Below are 20,367 nucleotides of genomic sequence, written 5' to 3' on the forward strand. Positions count from 1 at the left end.
GCACTACAAATCTATTTGCTAGGTAGTTTTGTGAAAAACTCCAGAAAACATTGGCTTCTCCATCTTCATAGGCAATTACCACATTGCACTATGAATTTATTTCTTAATTAATTCCTGGCTGAAGAGAGAAAAGCCCTATATGCTACTTGGAATTGAACATTTATTATAACGTAAAGTGTAAACACCAAATCTGTAATAAAAGCTTTTTCAGTGTGGTAAGAAATTTTAAAATATATAATGCTGTAATTCTAATTGTGTTCTTTAAGGTATCCAATCTTGTGCTGTTTGCTTGGCATTCCACAGTAAATCTGGTTCTGTTCTTAGCAGGTTGATCATAGGTTCAGAATATATATTGTAAATAAGTTTATAATTGATTCCACGTTTCTATAATGATTTTTACTTATGTTCATACACTTTTCTTCTGTATCACCCTTGGAAATCTGTCAAATCTACGGTAGCACTAAGCTCACTTTGTATGGATTGCCCTAATGTGATGATACTTTTCAAAATATCAAGCACTAAAGCAATAAAAGATTGAATGTTACATGAGTGAAGATACAGGCAGCACAAAAGCATGGCATCTGGTGGGCACATTTCTTTTTCCACAACGCTGTTGCCAGTACCTTGAAAGATGAATTACTTCCTGTTTTCACAATGTTCACCGGACATCTTGCTAATGAAGGCAGTATGGTAGATCAAAATCTTTTTTCAGTTTGGTTTTTCTCCATAGATCTGAAAGGTCACATATGGGCAGTGCATGTGTCTCTCTGTCTGTGACTCACGGAGCCTCCCCTCTTCCCCATAATGCAGCTAATTAGCTATTAATTGCACAGCAGGAAAAATACCACTGTTCTGGCATTGCTAATACGTCGTTCATTAGATTTGAAGGGAAGATACTTTTTAACCTATTCAAGTAATCCAAGTAGCTGTGGGATGCTCTTTATTGGAATTCCAAGGACGGGAAATTAATATTCTTATATAGTTGAGACCAGAATATGTATCTACATACATAGCTTAGTATGTGTGAATATGTGTTCATGGATGTAATTATTTATTAAATCAATGCTAATCAGAAATGGCAATGGGAAGTAGAAATGATGAAATTCTTGTCATTTTCAAAGATATAATTTATCCCAGTTGGAGTGCGAAGTAGGGATGATTTCATCAAGTTTTTCAGGTGACAAAAAATTATATTTAGGAGTTCCCCTACCTCAAGACCGTTTGGAACATGATTTGAAGAAGCAGGTATTCCTTTTTTTTCCATATGCAGAAAATCATATAGTAGAATTATTTAATACCAACAAGGCAGCAGCATCCAATGCACCTGAGATTCATAATCTTATTGCTGTAGCTCCCCCTTCCCAATATCAGATACTTGAGGCACCCTTTCCCCCTCTTTAAAACTAGTGTTAAGAGATCATGCTGAGGGCGAGGAAGAAAGAGAACTATTTCTAAATACAAACACCTAGCAGATGGGAGATCATGTAACAGGTTATCAAATAAACAACTATTGCTTTGTCATGCAAATATTCTGGAAAAGAAGACTCAAAAGTTTCAGTTGAAAAAGAACCTACCTTAATGAACTCAATAAAAAAAGAGCTGGAGGATTCCTATCTCAGTTCTTAAGACACTATGTTCAAACTAATTAAAATCTTCCTTTGTACATAAGGGGCTTTGACAATATGTTTCGTACAGTAGGAAGGCTAATCTGGAAATGTCTCTGGCAAATAGAAGGGCTTTACATTCAGTATATAAGCTATTATTTTTTCATTATAAAATCTCCACCCCATCCATTTCCCAAGTTTTTTATTTAGTTTTGACATCAAAAGTACATAAACATGTTAAAAATAAATCTTTCAGGTAAACAATGTGTGTGTCAGTGGATTTGATGATGATGGATTCTTCTTTGAGTGAGGGGTTTTGTTTGCCTCTTAAGGAGGTCTTGGTTCATATCCCCATTACTGGATCCCGTGATATTGTAAAATTTTCATCCAATATCTAACCCGCTTTTTGGGGAGAAGTTAATGAAAATATAGTTGCACAACAGTTTCAGAGGATTTGGATGAAACAAATTATTTAATCTTTTTCAGTCAGGATTCAGAACTGGATATAGAATGGAACATATTGGTTATGCTTTTGAATGATCTCTGGCATGGGTAGGATGGTGGTTGTGCATCCATCTTTGTTTACTTGACATCTAGGCAGTTTTCAATATCACTGACCATGGTATTTTTTGGGATTGTCTCAGAGGATTAGGGTGATGTTATGCTGGTTCACCTTCTTTTTCTGGGGTCACTTCCAGTAGGTGTATTGGGGAAGAGAAATTCCATCCTCAGCTCCTACTGTGTGGGTTGCCCCAAGGGTTGGTGCTCTCTCCTCCCTTGTTTAACATTTACATGAGGCTGCTGGGTGAGTTCATCTGTTACCATGAGATGCAGTATCATTTACAGTGCATTCAGAAAGTATTCAGACCCCCTTCACTTTTTTCCTCATGCAGGAAACCCTATACCATTTCAGACAAATGGCTGTCCAGTCTCTTCTTAAAAACTTCCAGTGTTGGAGCATTCACCGCTTCTGGAGGCAAGTTGTTCCACTGGTTAATTGTTCTAACTGTCAGGATCTTTCTCCTTAGTTCTAGGGTTGCTTCTCTTCTTGATTAGTTTCCATCTGTTGCTTCTTTTCCTGCCTTCAGGTGCTTTGGAAAATAGCTTAACTCCCTCTTCTTTGTTAAAATTAATTTTTTTCTCATTAATCTACATTCAGTACCCCATAATGATAAAGTGAAAACAGAATTTTAGAAATGTCTGTAAATTTATTAAAAAGAAAAAACTGAAATATCACACTGGCATAAATATTCAGACCCTTCACTCAGTACTTGAAGCATCTTTGCCAGCAATTACAGGCTTGAGTCTTTTTGTATGATGCAACAAGCTTTGCATACCTGGATTAGGGTATTTTCTGCCATTCTTCCTTGCAAATCCTCTCAAGCTCAGTCAGGTCCCTACAGAGATGTTCAATAGGGTTCATGTCAAGGCTCTGGCTGGGCCACTCTAGGACATTCACGAAGTTGTCCCTATGTCACTCCTGTGTTATCTTGGCGGTGTGATTAGGATCATTGTAATGTTGGAAAGTGAACCTTCAGCCCAGTCTGAGGTCCTGTGTACTGTGGAACAGGTTTTCGTTGAAGATATCCCTACACTTTGCTCCCTTCAGCTTTCCCTAAACCCTGACCAGTCTCCCAGTCCTTGCTGCTGGAAAACATCTCCATAGCATGATGCTGCCACCATCAGGCTTCATTGCTGGTATGATATTGGGCAGGTGGTGAGCGGGCCTGGTTTCCTCCAGACATAATGTTTAGAACTGAGGCCAAACAGTTCAGTATTGGTTTCATCAGACCAGAAAATCTTCTTCATAGTCTGAGAGTCCTTCAGGTGTTTTTTTTTTTTGAGAACTCCAAGTGGGCTTTCATGCTTTTTGCATGAAGGAGAGGCTTCCATCTAGCCACTCTGCCATAAAGCCCAGATCGATGGAAGGCTGCAGTGATGGTTATCCTTCTGGAACTCTGTCCTATCTCCACCTAGGATTTCTGGAGCTCAAAATGACCACTGAGTTCTGGGCATATCTCTTACTAACCCCCCTCTCTCCCAGTTGCTCAGTTTGACAGGGCAACCAGCTGTTGGAAGAGTCCTGGTTGTGCCAAACTTCTTCCATTAAAGGATTATGGAGGCCACTGTGCTCTTGAACCTTCAGTGCAGCGAAACCTTTATCATAGTCTTCCCCAGATCTGTGCCTTGCAATAATCCTGTTTCTGAGCTCTGCAGGCAGTTCCTTTCCCCTCATGGCTTTTGCTCTGCTACAGTGTGCATTGTCAGCTGTGAGGTCTTCTATAGAGAGGTGTGTGCCTTTCCAAATCATGTCTAATCAATTTAATTTACCACAGGTTGACTCCAATCAAGATGTAGAAACATGTCAGTAATGATCAAGAGAAATGGGAGGCACCTAAGCTAAATTCCAAGTGTTGTTGAATATGAACTGAATATTTCATATGTGATATTTCAGTGTTTTTCTTTTTAATACACACATTTCTAAAATTCTGTTTTCACTATGTCATTATGGGGTACTGAGTGTGGATTAATGTGAAAATATGAATTTCAACAACTGTAGAATCAGGCTGCAGCATAACAAAATTTGCAAAAGTGAAGGGGGTCTGAATACTTTCTGAATGCACTATATATGCTGATTTCCATTTCCATTACATTTCCATTCATGGTGAATTTAGCAATGCTCCAGATATTTTATCCCAGTTTCTGGAGGGTGTAAGGGTCTAGATGAGGAGCAACAGGCTTCATTGTACCCTGGTCCTACAGTTCTAAATTTGGCCTTAGTGGTGGAAGGGATTATGCTATCCTACACAAGTCTTCTGTACAGTCTAGAGGTTTTCCTGGACTCACCACACCTACTCAATGAATAGGTGGCAGTTATGGCTAGTAGGGTATTTGCACAACTTTGTACTGTGTGGCAATTGTGCCTGTTTCTAGATTGAGGGGATGTAATCATGGTCACTCATTCTTTGCTTCTAGTTGGATTACAAAAGTGCATTCTACACCGGGATACCGGGGAGTATTTAGAACCTTCAGATGGTGCAAAATGTAGAACTGTGAGCAGTTGTGTGTGTTTCTGGTAGAACACACATTATACCTCTGCTTCACAAGCTGTGTTGATTACATATTTGTTTCCAGGTCTAATTCAAGAGGCTGGCGTTGACTTTTAAAGCCCCTCATGGCACAGGACCAGGTTATTCGAGGGACTGACATTCCACCAGATTTATTAGAGTATGCATGATATGAATACTATCAACTAGTAAATTACATTTAGTGTGCCCTAGACAGTGGGCTTTTTCTGTTGTGGTCCCCATGCTGTAAAATCTTCTCCCTCCTAAGCTTGGTCTCAATCATTTGAGCTTCCAAAAGTCTCTTAAGTCTTAGTTACACCAGCAAGCCTGGGACGTTCAGGATACAAGAAAACTTTTGAAGTGACTCTGTTATCATTAATAACTCTCCGTCTGCTGTTTATTTTTTCTTGCTGTTTTTAGAGTCTTTTTGTGGTTTAATTTTTTTTATAATTAATCATGATAATAGTTTTAGGTATTTATTGTTTGTATAGCTTTATTTTATGGCACGGAGAGTTGCTTGTTTGCTGAGATGGGTAGCTATATAATTGAATAAATAAATAGATAAAACTTTGTTTCTAATTTATAGTAAACGTCTATTATAGTGGCATAGACTTTTTTCCTGACATAAGCTTAATAATAATAAAGTTGGAAGGGACCTTGGAGATCATCTAGTCCAACCCTCTGCTCAGGCAGGAAGCCCTATACCATTTCAGACAAATGGCTGTCCAGACTTTTCTTAAAAACTTCCAGTGTTGGAGCATTCACAGCTTCTGGAGGCAGGTTGTTCCACTGATTAATTGTTCTGTCAGAAAATTTCTCCTTAGTTCTAGATTGCTTCTCTCTTTGGTTAGTTTCCATCCGTTGCTTCCTGTCCTGCCTTCAGGTGCTTTGGAAAATAGCTTGACTCCCTCTTCTTTGTGACAGCCCCTGCTATCATGTCACCCCTCATCCTTCTCTTCATTAGACTAGACATACCCAATTCCAGCAACTGTTCCTTATATGTTTTAGCTGCCAGTCCCCTGATCATCTTTGTTGCTCTTCTCTGTACTCTTTCTAGAGTCTCAGCATCTTTTTTTGCATCGTGACCAAAACTAGATGCAGTATTCCAAGTGTGGCCTTACCAAGGCATTGTAAAGTGGTATTAATACTTCACGTGATCTTGATTCTGTCCATCTGTTAATGCAGCCCAGCACTGTGTTGGTCTTTTTGGCAGCTGCAGCACACTGCTGGCTCATATTTAAATGATTGTCCACTAGGACTCCGAGGTCCCTCTCACAGTTACTACTATTGAGCAAGGTACCCCCTATACTATACCTGTACATTTGGTTTTTCTTGCCTAAATGTAGGATCTTACTTTTTTCACCATTGAATTTGACCTTGGGAGACAGGTTGATCTCCTTTCCTCTCCTGTTTTCAAAACAAGATGAACTTGATATCTACAAATATTGTGGACATAGTCTGCAGACTGACCAGGATAGAAACTAGGAGGAAGTTCCAAACTTTGCTAAATTTAAAGTAAACCCATTGAAATTAATCTCTATCTTATTATTGCATTCTGATGATGACAGATACTGAATGGAGTTTCACTTCTGGGTGGAAAACAACAGAATAGAATCATCAAGAATGAAGCATTCCATCTTAGTTGTACTTTTGATTTCATACAAGGCCTTTAAAAATACTTTTGAAAGTAGTCAGATGTTGTAATTGTAGTTTGACATTATTATCTTGCTTTTAGAATTATTGCCAGAGGATCTAATGAAGCATATCTGTCATGGGGAGTACTGAAGACTAACTGTATGGTTCCCCCCCCCTCTATTTACTCTGTAGGTGATCTTTGAGGCCTTGCACAATCTGGAGCCTCGTGGTTATGTGGTTGGATGGATCATCGCTATCAGTTTACTGGTGGGAATTCTCATCTTCCTGTTATTGGCTGTAGTGCTATGGAAGGTAAGCTGTCTGTCAGACACAACATAGACAAAAGGATTAGCCATGGCCTTGGCTTAAAGTGTTTTTTGGTCTTATAGGCTCTCTAGCATCCATTAATTGCAAAGAATCTTATATACCAGGATCATTAAAGTTCAGAACAAAAGGTTGTGTTTTCATTTTCTTTGCTGGGAAATTGAAGGATTGTTAAAATTATGTCAGAACCTTGAAAGAGGAACATGTTATGGCAGATTCCACATAAACTGATTTTTCATGGCTGGCATTGTAGAAAGTGTCTGTTCATGTTTACATCTAAGCCTGTGACAGAGCCATTGCTTTACTGTTGCTTCAGTGAACTTGTATGGTTGTGAAAAATAATTGAGAACTGACCAGAGGGAAGAGGGCGTTCCTAACAGTCTGAACAGAAGCCAGTTGAAATGAAGTTGTTTCTCTTCAATGAAGTGAACCAGAGAGTGCTGCTTGAGCCATCACAGATCAGAAAACACCAAGCACAGCCTGATTTTCTGGTGGTCTGGGGCCAAGTTAAGGACAGTGTTGTGTACTTCTGCCCTCGAGAAATAGTCATTGGCTCATATTTACTTTGAGGCAAGATGACTGTGCAGTTCATAAATAAAAAAATAATACCATTTATATGCCTCCTCATATCTGAAACCATCCTTACTTCCACCATATCCATTCCCAAATCATGAATCACGTTTTATTCTTTAAAGTTCTTACTCCCTCCCCCAGAATCTTAACTTCATTCAATGACTACTTCCTCTGTTCTTGTCTTCCTTACCACCCCTTCTCTCTTCCTTCTATGTTGTTCTGCAGTTCAGTTCAATTCAGTCTTCAATCCTCTTCAACATGCTCTTTTTGTATTGGACATTCAGTTTTGTATTAATTTATCTTTGATTCTGTTTCCTTGAGTTTAACATGCAAATTTCTAAAATAACCCATTCACACTGCATTTAACCTACTTTTATCTTTCTTGACATAACCCAGCCCTTACTTTCATTTAAAAATATGCTCAAAAGCATTTCCTCATACAGAAAAGACTGCTTCTTTCAACTAACAGTACTGTAGATCTAACCAACTGAAGACCAATCTCCAAATTTCTCAGTTAAAATCAGGTAGGTACTGTATCAGCAGGGTGGGGCGGGATAAGTGACATAACATGCTTATGATGTAATAATTCCACTTTTGTACAAGCTTCATGATAATCACATACACATAACTCAGGAGCAGGGCTTGTTTCATATTTCTGATAAAGTCATCAAGTTCTTCAGATCCTTCTGAATGGCAGTGCATAATAATATAATTCAGTAAGCTCTGGTAACAGAAGATAGGCATACACAATTTTTTGTATTTTGTTTATTTATGGAAGTAGCTTTCTGTCTTTGAAGAGGCTAAAGTAGTCCCTTACCTAAATAGACAGTGCTACCATGGAGGAAAACAATACTGCTGTTGACAACACAGCTGGAATATTTAAATAGACTGGTAGTATTTCCAGATGAGGTTAAGATTCTTTTGCTGATCAGAATCTCAGCCAAATTTTGTGCTTGGTGCAAACTCCTAATAATGATGTCACTTCAGGAAACTAAGAATTAGAAGGTGGCTGCACATATCACCTAAATGTTATGGTTCTGGTCTATTTCACAGCAGCAGTATTTTTTTGTCCTTAAGTCTACAAAATATGCCTTGTTATTCCATTGAATAGATAAATTTGTACAGATAAATCATAAGAGGCTCTAATTTAATTATCATGTGGTTTAGATTCCAGTAGCATTTCAGTTTTCTTCTTAATAACACATCTTGAATACATGAAAGTCTTTTTGCCCAAATTAAACAAATCATGCATTTCACTGTGTTTGTCATGAAGTTGCTTAGAAAAGTGTCAGCCCTAAATACACAGGACTTGCTTAGGAAAACGATCAAAGCACTCTTCTTATAAATACCCCACATCATATTTTTATGTTTAGAAAATTCTTTAAACTTTGTGGAAGATCAGCCAATTTAAAAATGAACATGAGAGTAAGGATTCACTATAAATGCTTCCTAACTTATCCATTTCCCCCTCTCCATAGCCTCATGTTATATTACATTCTTGGGAAATGGGAAATGATCTACATTTATTCTGCCAGTGATTTTTATATAGCCTGTTTTTAAGGATTAAAAAAAAACCATTTCTTTATCTGACTTGCAACTTTAGAGAAGAAAGTTAGGTACTATTTCCTATATCAGGAAACCATCATGGAAGGCAGATATAACCTGGAACTTCTTATTCCATATTATTGTCCTTTTTTTTTTTTTTTTTTGATTCTCCAGTGCTCCCTAATGGCCATAATTCCCAAGAATCTTCAGCAGCAATTGCTTAGCATTTCAAGACAGAAAACACAACAGCTCTGTAGTCTATGTCTTAAACTAAGTATAATATAGTTGGAAAAACAACAACACAATTCTTTATGCCCAGGAAATCAACATCCAGCCTCTGCCAACATATGTGACCATGGGCCAGTCATTTTGTACTTGAATATAGTTATCAGAAGTCGGTCTTCCCCTGTCTAAGGAAAGTCTATTTGGTAACAGAATAGCAAACCTCAGCCTCTGTCTACTCAGAAGTGAACTCTGCTGTAATCACTGGGACTCCTTCCAACTTATTAAATGTAGGGTTATAGCCTTACAAACAAATGGGGCTGTTTTATCTTATATCTGGAGAAATGATGCTTATTTTAAACTTAAGTTTATATTCCTATGCTACAGAGTTTTCAAAAACAAGATTCAAGCAATCAACTTAATTTTTATAGAGATAATAGAGAATGTTCTTCAAATTAAGTGATCAGAACAAAGTACAGTAGTGCTCTTACTGTGGTCTGTAATTTAACGCCTGCTATAGCAGCCTTATATATATTTTAGACCAGCAGCCCCCAACCTTTGGGACACCAGGAACCAGTTCTACAGAGAGAGGTTTTTCCATGGACCGGAGGGGGCGTGGTTTCATCTGCTGCCTGCATCCCTCCAATGGGGTTTTGCTTGTTTGCGTGGACTGGTTTCGGCATGCCATGGCCTGGTGCCAATCCATGGACCAGGGGTTGGGAACCCCTGTTTTAGATTTGTAAAACAGTTCTTAAAGTGTAGACTGCATAGTACGGCTGAAGGTGAATAATTTGGTTCTTAAGAATATATTTCTTGGCTTGATCTATCCCCAAATTAAGCAAAGTGAGTAATCTGCAGATTTAAGCTGAGGAGTTTCAAAATAATCCATTTGATATAGAAGTGTTTGTTTCAAAAATAATTGATATGCGGCAATCTCGTAACCTATTTTGGATCTTGGTTTGTTTCATATTGGATAAAATATAATATATCAAAATCACTTTCACTTTCACTTATTTTAGCTTGGCACAATTTCCTAAACATGGTTCTTGCTTGCTTTCAGAATGCTTTTGTATTGTATATATTAGGGCAGTAGATTTTAACTAGTAACATTCATACTGTGTATAGTGAATGCAATTTCTCAAAGGGACAGTTAAATTCCATTACTCTTCCCAAACAGGTTAAGTAAAAAATAAGTTTAGTTTGCCTATTTGTGGTTTACTGTTATTTTCATATTGCAAACATACTGTTGCAATTCTGTCATAAATGGTTTCGAGTTTATGATTTTTAATTATTGCAATTTAATGGTACATAATAAGCAGTTGTAAAATCTATCTAATCTATAAAGTTGCTCTCTCACACATAGAATTTTAGATTTGGAAAGCTGCTTATATTTGGTTACAGTCTTTAAGCTGAACTTCACCTTGCATTGCTCATAGAGATGGGAATACAGACATTTAGAGGGAGAAAGCAATAATTAAAGCAATAAATAAAAGCAAAAATATTACAATAATCAATTCAATCATATTTCAGTGTAAAGATAGTAAGTTCATATAATCCCACTTGCATATTTGTATCGGACAATGTTAATGCAAGTATTAAGTTGCATCCTTTGTGCAGTGACATCATACAGTATGTCACAGATGTTTCAGAATGAAAGATATATTTTTACTTTGCATTTTAATCTGAAGTTACCCAGCATTTACTTTATCATAGCTGAACCAAAACATAGTTAAAATACTGACACCCAAGTCTTCTTGACTTCTACTGTACAATGTCCAGCTTGAAAAGCTCATGCAGAATTCTAAATATAAGAGAAAGTGAATTATAGCTGTACTATGAGGAGAATTACAATTGATTTTCTGTGAACCTATGCAAAAATGGAACAGTGCAACATAAGATAAAAATAAAGAAAATCAGATCCTTCCAGCTTATGCTCTGACTCTGTCCAATCCTCCTGATTTGAATTTCCTGTCTAACTTTCTTTTCTGAAAGTCAAAATATTACTTTCTAAAATAGTTCATGTAGTATAATGTAGCCTTTTCCACCTGGAATTCACCAATCAGCAGGATAATTGGCTGAAGATTATGGTTGTTTTTGTCCAATTGATCTGGTGATTACATAGGATGAGATCATCTATCTATCTATCTATCTATCTATCTATCTATCTATCTATCTATCTATCTATCTATCTATCTATCTATCTATCTATCTATCTATCATCTATCTATATACATACATATCCCATATTACTAATATAATTTAGCCTTAATTTATTTTAAGAAAATCTATTGTTTTGAACTTAAATTATAACCATAAAATATAACTGAATAATACAAAGCAATCTACATTACCAATTAAAAATAATCAAATATGCATGTCACCAACCCAATTATTATATTATAATAATTATATCAATAATAAATACTGACACAATTGAAGTATTAGTAATTATTAGTGTTCATATGGATCTGCAACTGAACCATTCAGCTTGTCTTGGCAGTTTGTGGTGACAGTTTCATTAAATATATACTTTTCAAAAAGGAAAGTAGCAGTCTAATGGTTAATATTTATCCTCTTTTGTAGATTCAAAGTACTCAGAAAACTCTATGTTCTATGCACACTTCTATGAACTTACTATCTTTACACTGAAATATGATTGAATTGATTATTGTAATATTTTTGCTTTTATTTATTGCTTTAATTAAACAGAATCAAAAAAGAAAAAACAGTGATAGCAACATCAAAAATAAGGGCTTGTACACATATATATGTGCATAAACTTTTATATGCTATGTTTTTATTATAATCATCAATACACTGTCTATGTCTGTAAGAACTCATTAAAGTTGGAAATAATATCAAGTGTTAAATACACAGGAAAAATTGAGTCCTTAAATTTGTTTTTCCAAAGTTGAAGGATCTACAAAGAATATAGAGAATCCATTTCTGTCGACCAGCCTTCATTTTACATAAAATAGGTATGAGGTTCAAAAAAAAAAATCTGGATAGCCAATTATTTTAAACTCTGTTTTTTTTTTAATCTCCAGAATATAATGGATTTTAATAATTACAAAACATGTTTCATGTAGTAAAATAGTACCCAAAGACTTTGTTTTAAATTAACTGTATGTCAGTTGTCATACATGTTGAAGAGTGAGGAGGAACACAGCTTTGGAGTTTGGTTCAATACCTTCATTATGTTGCTGATACCCAGTTATTCAATTCAAGACTGGACATGTGAACCTATGAAGTTTCTGATCCAGTTCTTGAGGCTGTATTGATTTGGATGGAGAGGAACCATTGCTGACTCAACCCTACCAAAATTAGATGGCTGTGAATGTCTGGACCACCCAAATTTGGGTCTATTCCATTTTTGACTTTGTATAGGGTGGGACTTTCCAATTCAAGAAACTCTCAATTTGACAGTTTCTCTGGATTCGCAGCTCCTATGAGATAAGCAAGTGACAGCTGTGGTCAGAAAACCCTTTGCCCAACTTCATCTGGTGTGCCAGTTAAGCCTTTTCACAGATTTGGGAGTCAATTCAGCCATTCATTCTATGGTGACCTTGCCTATTGCAACATGTGGTACACAGGACCACCCTTGAAGATTTCCTAGAAGGTTCAAATAGTTCAGAAAGCAGCAACATACTCAGTGAGGAACATACTTTAGTAGGTTTATTTACTATCTCTGTTCTGCAAGCTACACTGGTGCCCAACTTGCTTCTGGATGTGGTTCAAAATACTGGTTATTATCTATAAAGCCCTACATAACCTAGGGCCTGGTAACTTGAGGGACCAACTATCTCCTATAGTATCTGCCTTATCAATTGGATTTGGCAGGGATGGCTCAATACTAACTGTTGGGATCCTGGAAGCACACACCTTCTTTATAACAACACCAAATCTCTGAAATGAGGTTTCTCTTTGAGATCTGACTGAGCCCTACCTGCTGGTGTTTTGGAGAGCGATGAAGGTCTAGTTTCTCACCCAGCCCTTTGGCAAAGAAGATAAAAGTTTCCTTTTAACCCAGGTTGCTTTCGTTTGTTCCCACTGGTATTGTCATTATGATTGTTTATTTTTAATGTTTTAAAAACTTCCAAGTCTATCCAACCTGCAGTTCACCGGTCACATGCGGTCCTGGGTAACTAATAAAGGAGCCCATAATATTTTATTAAAAATATTTAAAAATAAAGGAAGTTTGTTATTTATATACATTAACAGTATTATATAATTTATATGCAGCCCAAGCTAATGCCTCTTCACTCATGCAGCCCAGGCAAGCCAAAAGGTTGGTCATGACTGCTCTAAATTGTCCAAAATTATTGGAGAGTTGCACTGTTAGGCAGATGATGGACATTTATTCCACATCCTTCCCAAGCGCCTTTCCCAAAGATGCTTTTTCATGAGGCAACTGGACTTCCTTGTTTTTCTTTGAAGACGTTTTGCTTCTCATCCAGAAGCTTCTTTAGCTCTGACTGGATGGTGGGGAATGGAAGGATTTATACTCCTTGCAGACAGCTGGTCATTTGCATTCTTTTAGAGAGTGGTTGAGACCACCTGGAGGTTTATCTGTGTCAGGGTCACCTAAGTAATGCAAATGAGTGTGGAGCCTTCATGAAATTGTTGAAAGTTCTGACTGGATAGTGGGGAATGGAAGAATTTATACTCCTTGAAGACAGAATCCTTAACATTGAAGTTTACAGAAATCCCCACACACAGATCAATATTTACATTTTGATTCTCACCACCGACTGGAGCACAAAATGGAAGCTATCAGAAACCTACACTACTGAGCCGAAGGCCTTCCTACCAGCAAAGATGGGAAACAAAAAGTACTAAAACACATCAAGGAATCTCCTCCATAACAAAGAAGAAAACAACAAATGAAGCAACGTAGTCATTCCATATGTTTCAGGAATATCGGGAAAGCTCAGGAGGATCTTCAGCCAATACAACATATGTGCACACTTCAAACCCAAGAATACAAAAAGGCAGAAGGATAAAATACCCAGACACAAACTGAGCAATGTAGTATATGCAGTACAATGCAGTGAGCCATGTGCAGATCTGTACATTGGGGAAACAACCACTTCATAAACACATGGCACAACATAGGAGAACAAACCCATCAGGACAAGATTCTGCATTTAAAAGACAAAGGCCACTCTTTTGAAGACAGCAAAGTCCACATTTTGGACAAATAGAACTGCTGGTTAGAAAGAGGGGTCAAAGAGGCCATTTATGTCAAAATTGAACAGCCCTTTCTCAACAGAGAGAGGGATACAACATTATCTATCTCCAGTCTACAACACAGTCCTTTCAACAGAACCAAGTAGGCTCCACACCTGTTTCATATTCAGGTGAATCTGATGACACAAATAAATATCCAGTGGCCTCAACGACTCTCTAAAAAAATGCAAATACCAGCTGTCTGAAAGGAATATAAATCTTCCCATTCCGACCATCCAGTCAGAGCTGAAGAAGCTTCTTGGATGAGAAGAAAAGGAATAAAGTCCAGTTCCCTCGTGAAAAAGCATCTTTGGGACAGCTGTGACCTGGATGACTAAGAATCTTCACAGACATTTCCCAGGGCCTAGAATAGGTGGATGTTGTTGTTTGATGGTATTAAATATATTGTTGCAAAATGTAAGCTATTCCAAGTAAAGTTGCCTTTTGCAATTGACTGATGGTGATTTTGTCAATACTAATGGTGCTCCAGCTGTTTTGGGATTGCACCCAAGGTGCTTATTACTATTGGTACTATCTTTTATTACTTTTACTCCAGTTCTATTTTTATTTGCAGGTGTTTGTATTTTGTGATTTTCTCCAGTTCTTTCTCTTCGATTTTACTGTCTCCAGTCACTGCCTTGTCCATTATCTAGACTTTTTGTCTTTCCTATTGAAGTTTATGAATTCTTTTCAATAACTAATGAATTCCTTTCAATAAGTAAGAAAATGCCCAATAAATTTCTTCAGCATATGGAAAGCTTAAATGAACACCATAGATTTTTCCTCGTTTGTACAATGCTCTGACAAATCTTTGGAGAAATAGAATTGATTGTGCACAGTTGCCCCTTAATATAAGTAGGAGTCTGAGCAAATCATTCCCACCCTTCATGGTATTGCAGTTTCTCCCCCACAAGCAATGGGACTTTGTTGGAGGTCTCTCTCTCTCTGTTTGTATTCTCTGCAACCATATGGGTAAACATTGTATTAGATTTTAAAGTGTAATTAATTGGGGGGGGTGTCTGTACATCAGAAGCCAGTTATGCATTTTAGCTTTTAGTTTGCATCATATAAACATATATAATCTCCTGACAAGCAAGAAGTTATTTTATGGGGTAAGCAATTTTTCAGAATGACTAGAATTCTTAAGAACTAAAGCCAAGGCATATATGTATGTCAAATTAAAAAGTGCTAATAATTACATGATTAGAAACTTCTAGAAATATAAACTAAAGCAGCAGATGCATTTTAAAAATAAATAATTGTTTCAGAAGTACATTGTTTTGAAAAGTAGAACATATTCTTTGATCTATATTTATCATTGGTGAACCAAATATACAGCAATTGCTCATACTAATACGATAATTATAGAACAGATGTAATGTTCCATAATGTTATATACTTTTGGCAAAAAAATGGACCATAATTAAATTGTATTACCCTTTGCTTGATCTCATTAATAGCGTTTAAAGTTTAGCTTGAATATAAAGTCCTAAATAATGCCAGAGGTCCTTTAAAAATATTTTTGCATCCTGTCAAGAGACAAAAGGAACAATATATTCATTAAATCATATGCTGGATGAATACAGTGGCATTTAGCTACCACTGTATTCCAGCTTGGATTTGTGAATGAAGTATGAATGTTCTTGGGCAATTTTAAAAACATATTTGGAACAAATACTCTCTTTTCTGAATGCTGCAGGGAACAGTTCATATTCTTTTACCAGTTTCACTGCTGTAGATAATTTGATGACAAATTTTGATCTGTAAAATGGAGTTTGGTTTATCTTAATTCAGAGATAAAGTCCAGTTTGTTTCAGGAAAAAATAAAACAAGGGATGGAACTCATAAAGGCTGTAGAAGACCTTGGATTTGAAAAGGTCATGTCCAATATCTAGAAGAAGTAAAAGGACTAAAAAATGATACAGTCAGGATATAGTTGGAATTTGAATGGAGTGGGCTTACTGCCCAAAAATAATAACCGAAACAATATTGATTACAAAGGTCAAAAGAAAAATTGAACGGGTGATCCTTAGTCAAAAATTTATGAAGCCCACAGGCAAACCATTAAAACCATGCTATCCTGTCCTTCCTCTTGTCTCCTTTATTATAGATTATAGTAGCCAGTAAACCAGCATTAAAGTAAAGTCATGACTTCTGACCAGAAACTAGACATAAAGAGAGAGAGGAAGAATGCAGCATAAAACAGCATGTTTTTATTTCCAATTTTCATACTCTTAAGAAAAAGTGCTTGATAGATGGAAAACCGTTAAATTTTGAACTTGCCATTAGTACCTATATACTTAAAGTGGGATCAGTAGAGAACCTAAATAATACAATTCTCCGCATTCACATAAACTCATAAAGAAGGGACAAAGTATTGTTCTGACGATTTTCATTGGCTTTTTAAAAAAATGACTTGTCTTTAAATTAATAAAAAAATAATGCTCTTCATTTTTTTTATCCCTCAAAAATGAAAAAAAGGACATGTCAGTGAAATTGTGAAATTCCTTATGGAGTTCCTATAGTACTTCAGTTATGAGATGACATGGAGGATTTGTAAGAGGATCTCCTCTTTCCTTATCCCAGCAGTCTGATCTGCCCTTGGCTTCACATATGTCAGTTGAATGCATGAGGGAATTTCTGCTTTTTGCCCCTTTTCTTTACAAATTGAGAAAGATTGGAGGACCACAAAGTTACAAAGGTTTAAAGGAAAGCATATCAGAATACAAAGCACTCTTTTTAACCTCATGACATTTTTCTCCGAAAAAGTGCAAATGTCCTTCCATAAGGAATTTGAAAGACATTGCCAAGCATCCTTAGAATGAGGTACAAAAACAGTAGGTTGTTTTTCAGAAGAACATTTTCAGAAAATTGGGAGATAGCTTTTGGCAAAGCGATGGCCAAAATATATGATATGCACAAACATCAAATAACTATCACCATGCATGACTTCCAAGTGAGACTGAGTATATGCACAAGAAAAGAAGGATACTATGCATATTTACTAATTAATAAATAGATTTTCCATTAGGAATTGTCAATGTAGCTTGCAAAACTGTATGTATAACAGCTCTACAGTTAAACAACCAGTTGAACATTAGTTCAGTTGGCAGTAATGATACTTAGTTATGCTATGCCACATTTAAGTTCAGAGTTTCATATTCCTAGTACATTTGGTCTCCTCTTTGCATTGAAACTAGGAATTCCAATTTATCTGTAAACGTTCCATTTCAGAAATCTGTTTGCTACATTTTTAAGATTGGAAAGATGTTCTTTTTCCATTTAGTGCCTTTCTTTAACCTTTCCTGAGCTGTTTCTGTTGGCAGTTCAGTGGACATTTAAGCCTTTAGTTGTCTCTTCTTGTTGTAGTGATTAATTATTGTTTAATCTAGCTGTCTATTTTTGGTCTGAATAAGCTATTTTTATACATGATACGTATGGGGAAGAAAGAGACAAAAGATCTTTAAAATCCAAAATTGCATAATATTTTAGGTATTTGTATATTTTTGACTGTGACATTCATTTGAGTGAATTCCAAATTGCATTTTATTATACTCCAAATAGAAATGTAATGCTTCCTTCTAAAAGTTCTATTCAAAAAATGCAGTAGATGGCAGTGTAGTTATGCTGGATAGGAGTTAACATATCACAAGAAATGTGGCAAAATTTGATTTTGCCTAGCCAAAAGTTTGAGGGATCAGCTTTTAAATTCAAGCTGCTCATGAATTTCAGCTCCACTGAGATCCAGTTTCATTGTTATTACTAATTAACAAATGATCATAATTAATAAAAATACTGAGTTAAAATTATAAAACGTCATAATTCCATTCTATTCTGGACTAGCAGGGCTGTACCTAAAGTACAGTGCCTCATGCTCCTCTAAGGAACTCTCAGGCACACTGGAGTGTGCTCAAAGAAAGTAATCAGAAGAGTGAAATTACTGGGCATGCTTAGCTAATTGAAGGGAATGTTAAGAGCTGAAGGGCTGTCATGAAAAAATAGGACACACGTCTCTTTCCCCTAGCTCTTGAAAACAGAATTGAAGTGGATTGAATGTGGTAAGCAAGCTAAATAAGGTAGAAACAGACCGCCTTGGAAGATTGTCAAACCTGTGAAGTAAGCGAGATTGAGAGTGAGTGATTGGCCCAAAGTTACCTATTAAATTTTTGTAGCTGAGCGTGCACTCCTACCCAGGCCTTTTCATTAGCTCAATCTTTTCTGTCAAAAATGATGCTTTGCCCTGAGACTGTTTGGACTGGACTGAATGACGTAAAGGGTCAAGTTTTTTTTTAATTCCTTGGGAGCCATTTGGAATTTTATAAGAAATTCTTAGCTCCTTATGATAGCTGCTATTCTAGTAAGGATGTGGATATTGGCCTTTTTTAAATGTTGAATTCAGATTGCCAGTGAGCTTATTCTGCTTGTTTATCTCTCTCTGCAAATCAAAACTATCAACTCAGGCTCATTTTTCAGGGTGTCACTGATTTGGGTTTATTTATCCTATTAGACATTTTGATACTGATTATGAATAATGTACTAATATTTATTCTTTTCTCTTTAGTTAGCAAAATCCTTCTATGCAGAGATATGTAGGTTCTACATAATGTAACAAGTTTCTGAGAAATTGCAAATAGCTAACTTAGGTTTTAAGCTGGGAATAGAGAAACAGTGATTAGTACTGTTTAGTTTGCTTATTTTATTTATCAAATTTATTTGCTGACCATCTCACGATTCAGGCAGTTATTGTATAATAGGTGACAAATGAATATATTGCATATCTTTTACAAATCAGGGTTCACTTTTAGAAGCTGAAATTAGTATTAACTAAATGAGACTGTAAATTATATTAAATCCATGATAGGGACTTAACACAGAGAAGGACCAAGAAGAAGCACTATATAACTGAGCTGAACTTTGAACAGGCATTAAAATATAGATCGAAAAGAACTATAAGAATTGGCATGCTAAACAATTATTTGAATAGAAGACAATTGCCAAACCTGAACTAAATGCATCTTGTGTAAAAACAGTTTTTTTGGTACAATTATAATTCTAGTTTAAAAATTGACTTTAATATATAGTGATTTTTCCTGAGGTGGAAATATCTGTCCAAATAGCAGTTTGTATTTCCATACTGGTTGTGAAGCTTTCTTAAGTTACTATTATAGCAACAACTTAACCACATGACATTCCCACTTAATACTGTTTTATTTTGGCCTTTTATGTGTTTCCCTTCTTCAAGTGTCCTCCTTTTCTGAAACTCTTTTGATAAATGGTAATTGTCTTTCATCTCACCTCCCCTGCCTCCCCCCACCCCAGAATATATCTTCACAGAGTTGCTCTGAGGCAAAAGAGAGGGTGACCTGACATATGCTATATTGAGCTTTCGAAAGAAAGGTGGGATATACATTTAAGAAATAAAGCATACAAAGATAAGAAATAAAATTAATGAATCCTGTGTTTATAAGGTAATGAAAAGCATCTGATGTATTGCTAACCATATTTGCTCCATCTGTTAAAACAGACAACCAATTTGGTTGCTTACTCTATTTCAATAAGAGTAGAATAGCTCAGTTTAAAACATGAGGTCATCCAAGGCTATAGAATCACCTCACTTTTAAATCATAAGGACAGCTACATCTACAGGGCTCGGGTTATACAGAACATCACAATGCAAACTCTGCCCTTTTCTATGAGTGTTGATATTACATGCATGTTCAGAAATTATGCACTTTCATTGTGATGCACTAACTGCTATCTTGTCAGTTTTGACCAGTATCTCTATTCATGAGTATTTATGTAAAAGGAGGGACAGAATCTAAGAAGAAACCTCTTAGATCAGGACATTATGACCCATCATATCCAGTATTTTGTGTCCCACGTAACCAGCTGGATATATTTGGGGAGTTCACAAATCTGAAGGGTGATAACCTTCTTTTACTGTCTCTTGGCAGCAACTAGTATATAAGATATGTTGCCTATGATTCAGAAAGTAGTAAACAGTTAACATGAATAGCAATTGATTTCCCATGAACCTCTCCACTTCCCTTTTGAAATCATCAAAATTACATCTCATTGCCATAACTACTGACAATGAATTCTATAGGTTAACTATGCACTGTGCAAAATTAGCATAATACCCCTAGATATATACTGTGTTTCCCTGA

General features: G+C 36.2%; 1 protein-coding gene across 1 annotated transcript in view; it reads left to right on the top strand.

The window, feature by feature from the left end:
* The window catches only part of LOC114922299 (integrin alpha-9-like), a 92,484-nt gene that overhangs the window by 64,186 nt on the left and 7,931 nt on the right, over positions 1-20,367 (top strand). The window contains exon 13 of the mRNA XM_029283295.1: positions 6,500-6,619. Within this exon, the coding sequence (XP_029139128.1) occupies positions 6,500-6,619 (120 nt within the window). The remainder of the gene's footprint in view (positions 1-6,499; positions 6,620-20,367) is intronic.

This window comes from Protobothrops mucrosquamatus, unplaced genomic scaffold (genome assembly GCF_001527695.2).
Source record: "Protobothrops mucrosquamatus isolate PMUCROS unplaced genomic scaffold, P.Mucros_1.0 scaffold48, whole genome shotgun sequence".
In the NCBI taxonomy this organism is placed as follows: domain Eukaryota; kingdom Metazoa; phylum Chordata; class Lepidosauria; order Squamata; family Viperidae; genus Protobothrops; species Protobothrops mucrosquamatus.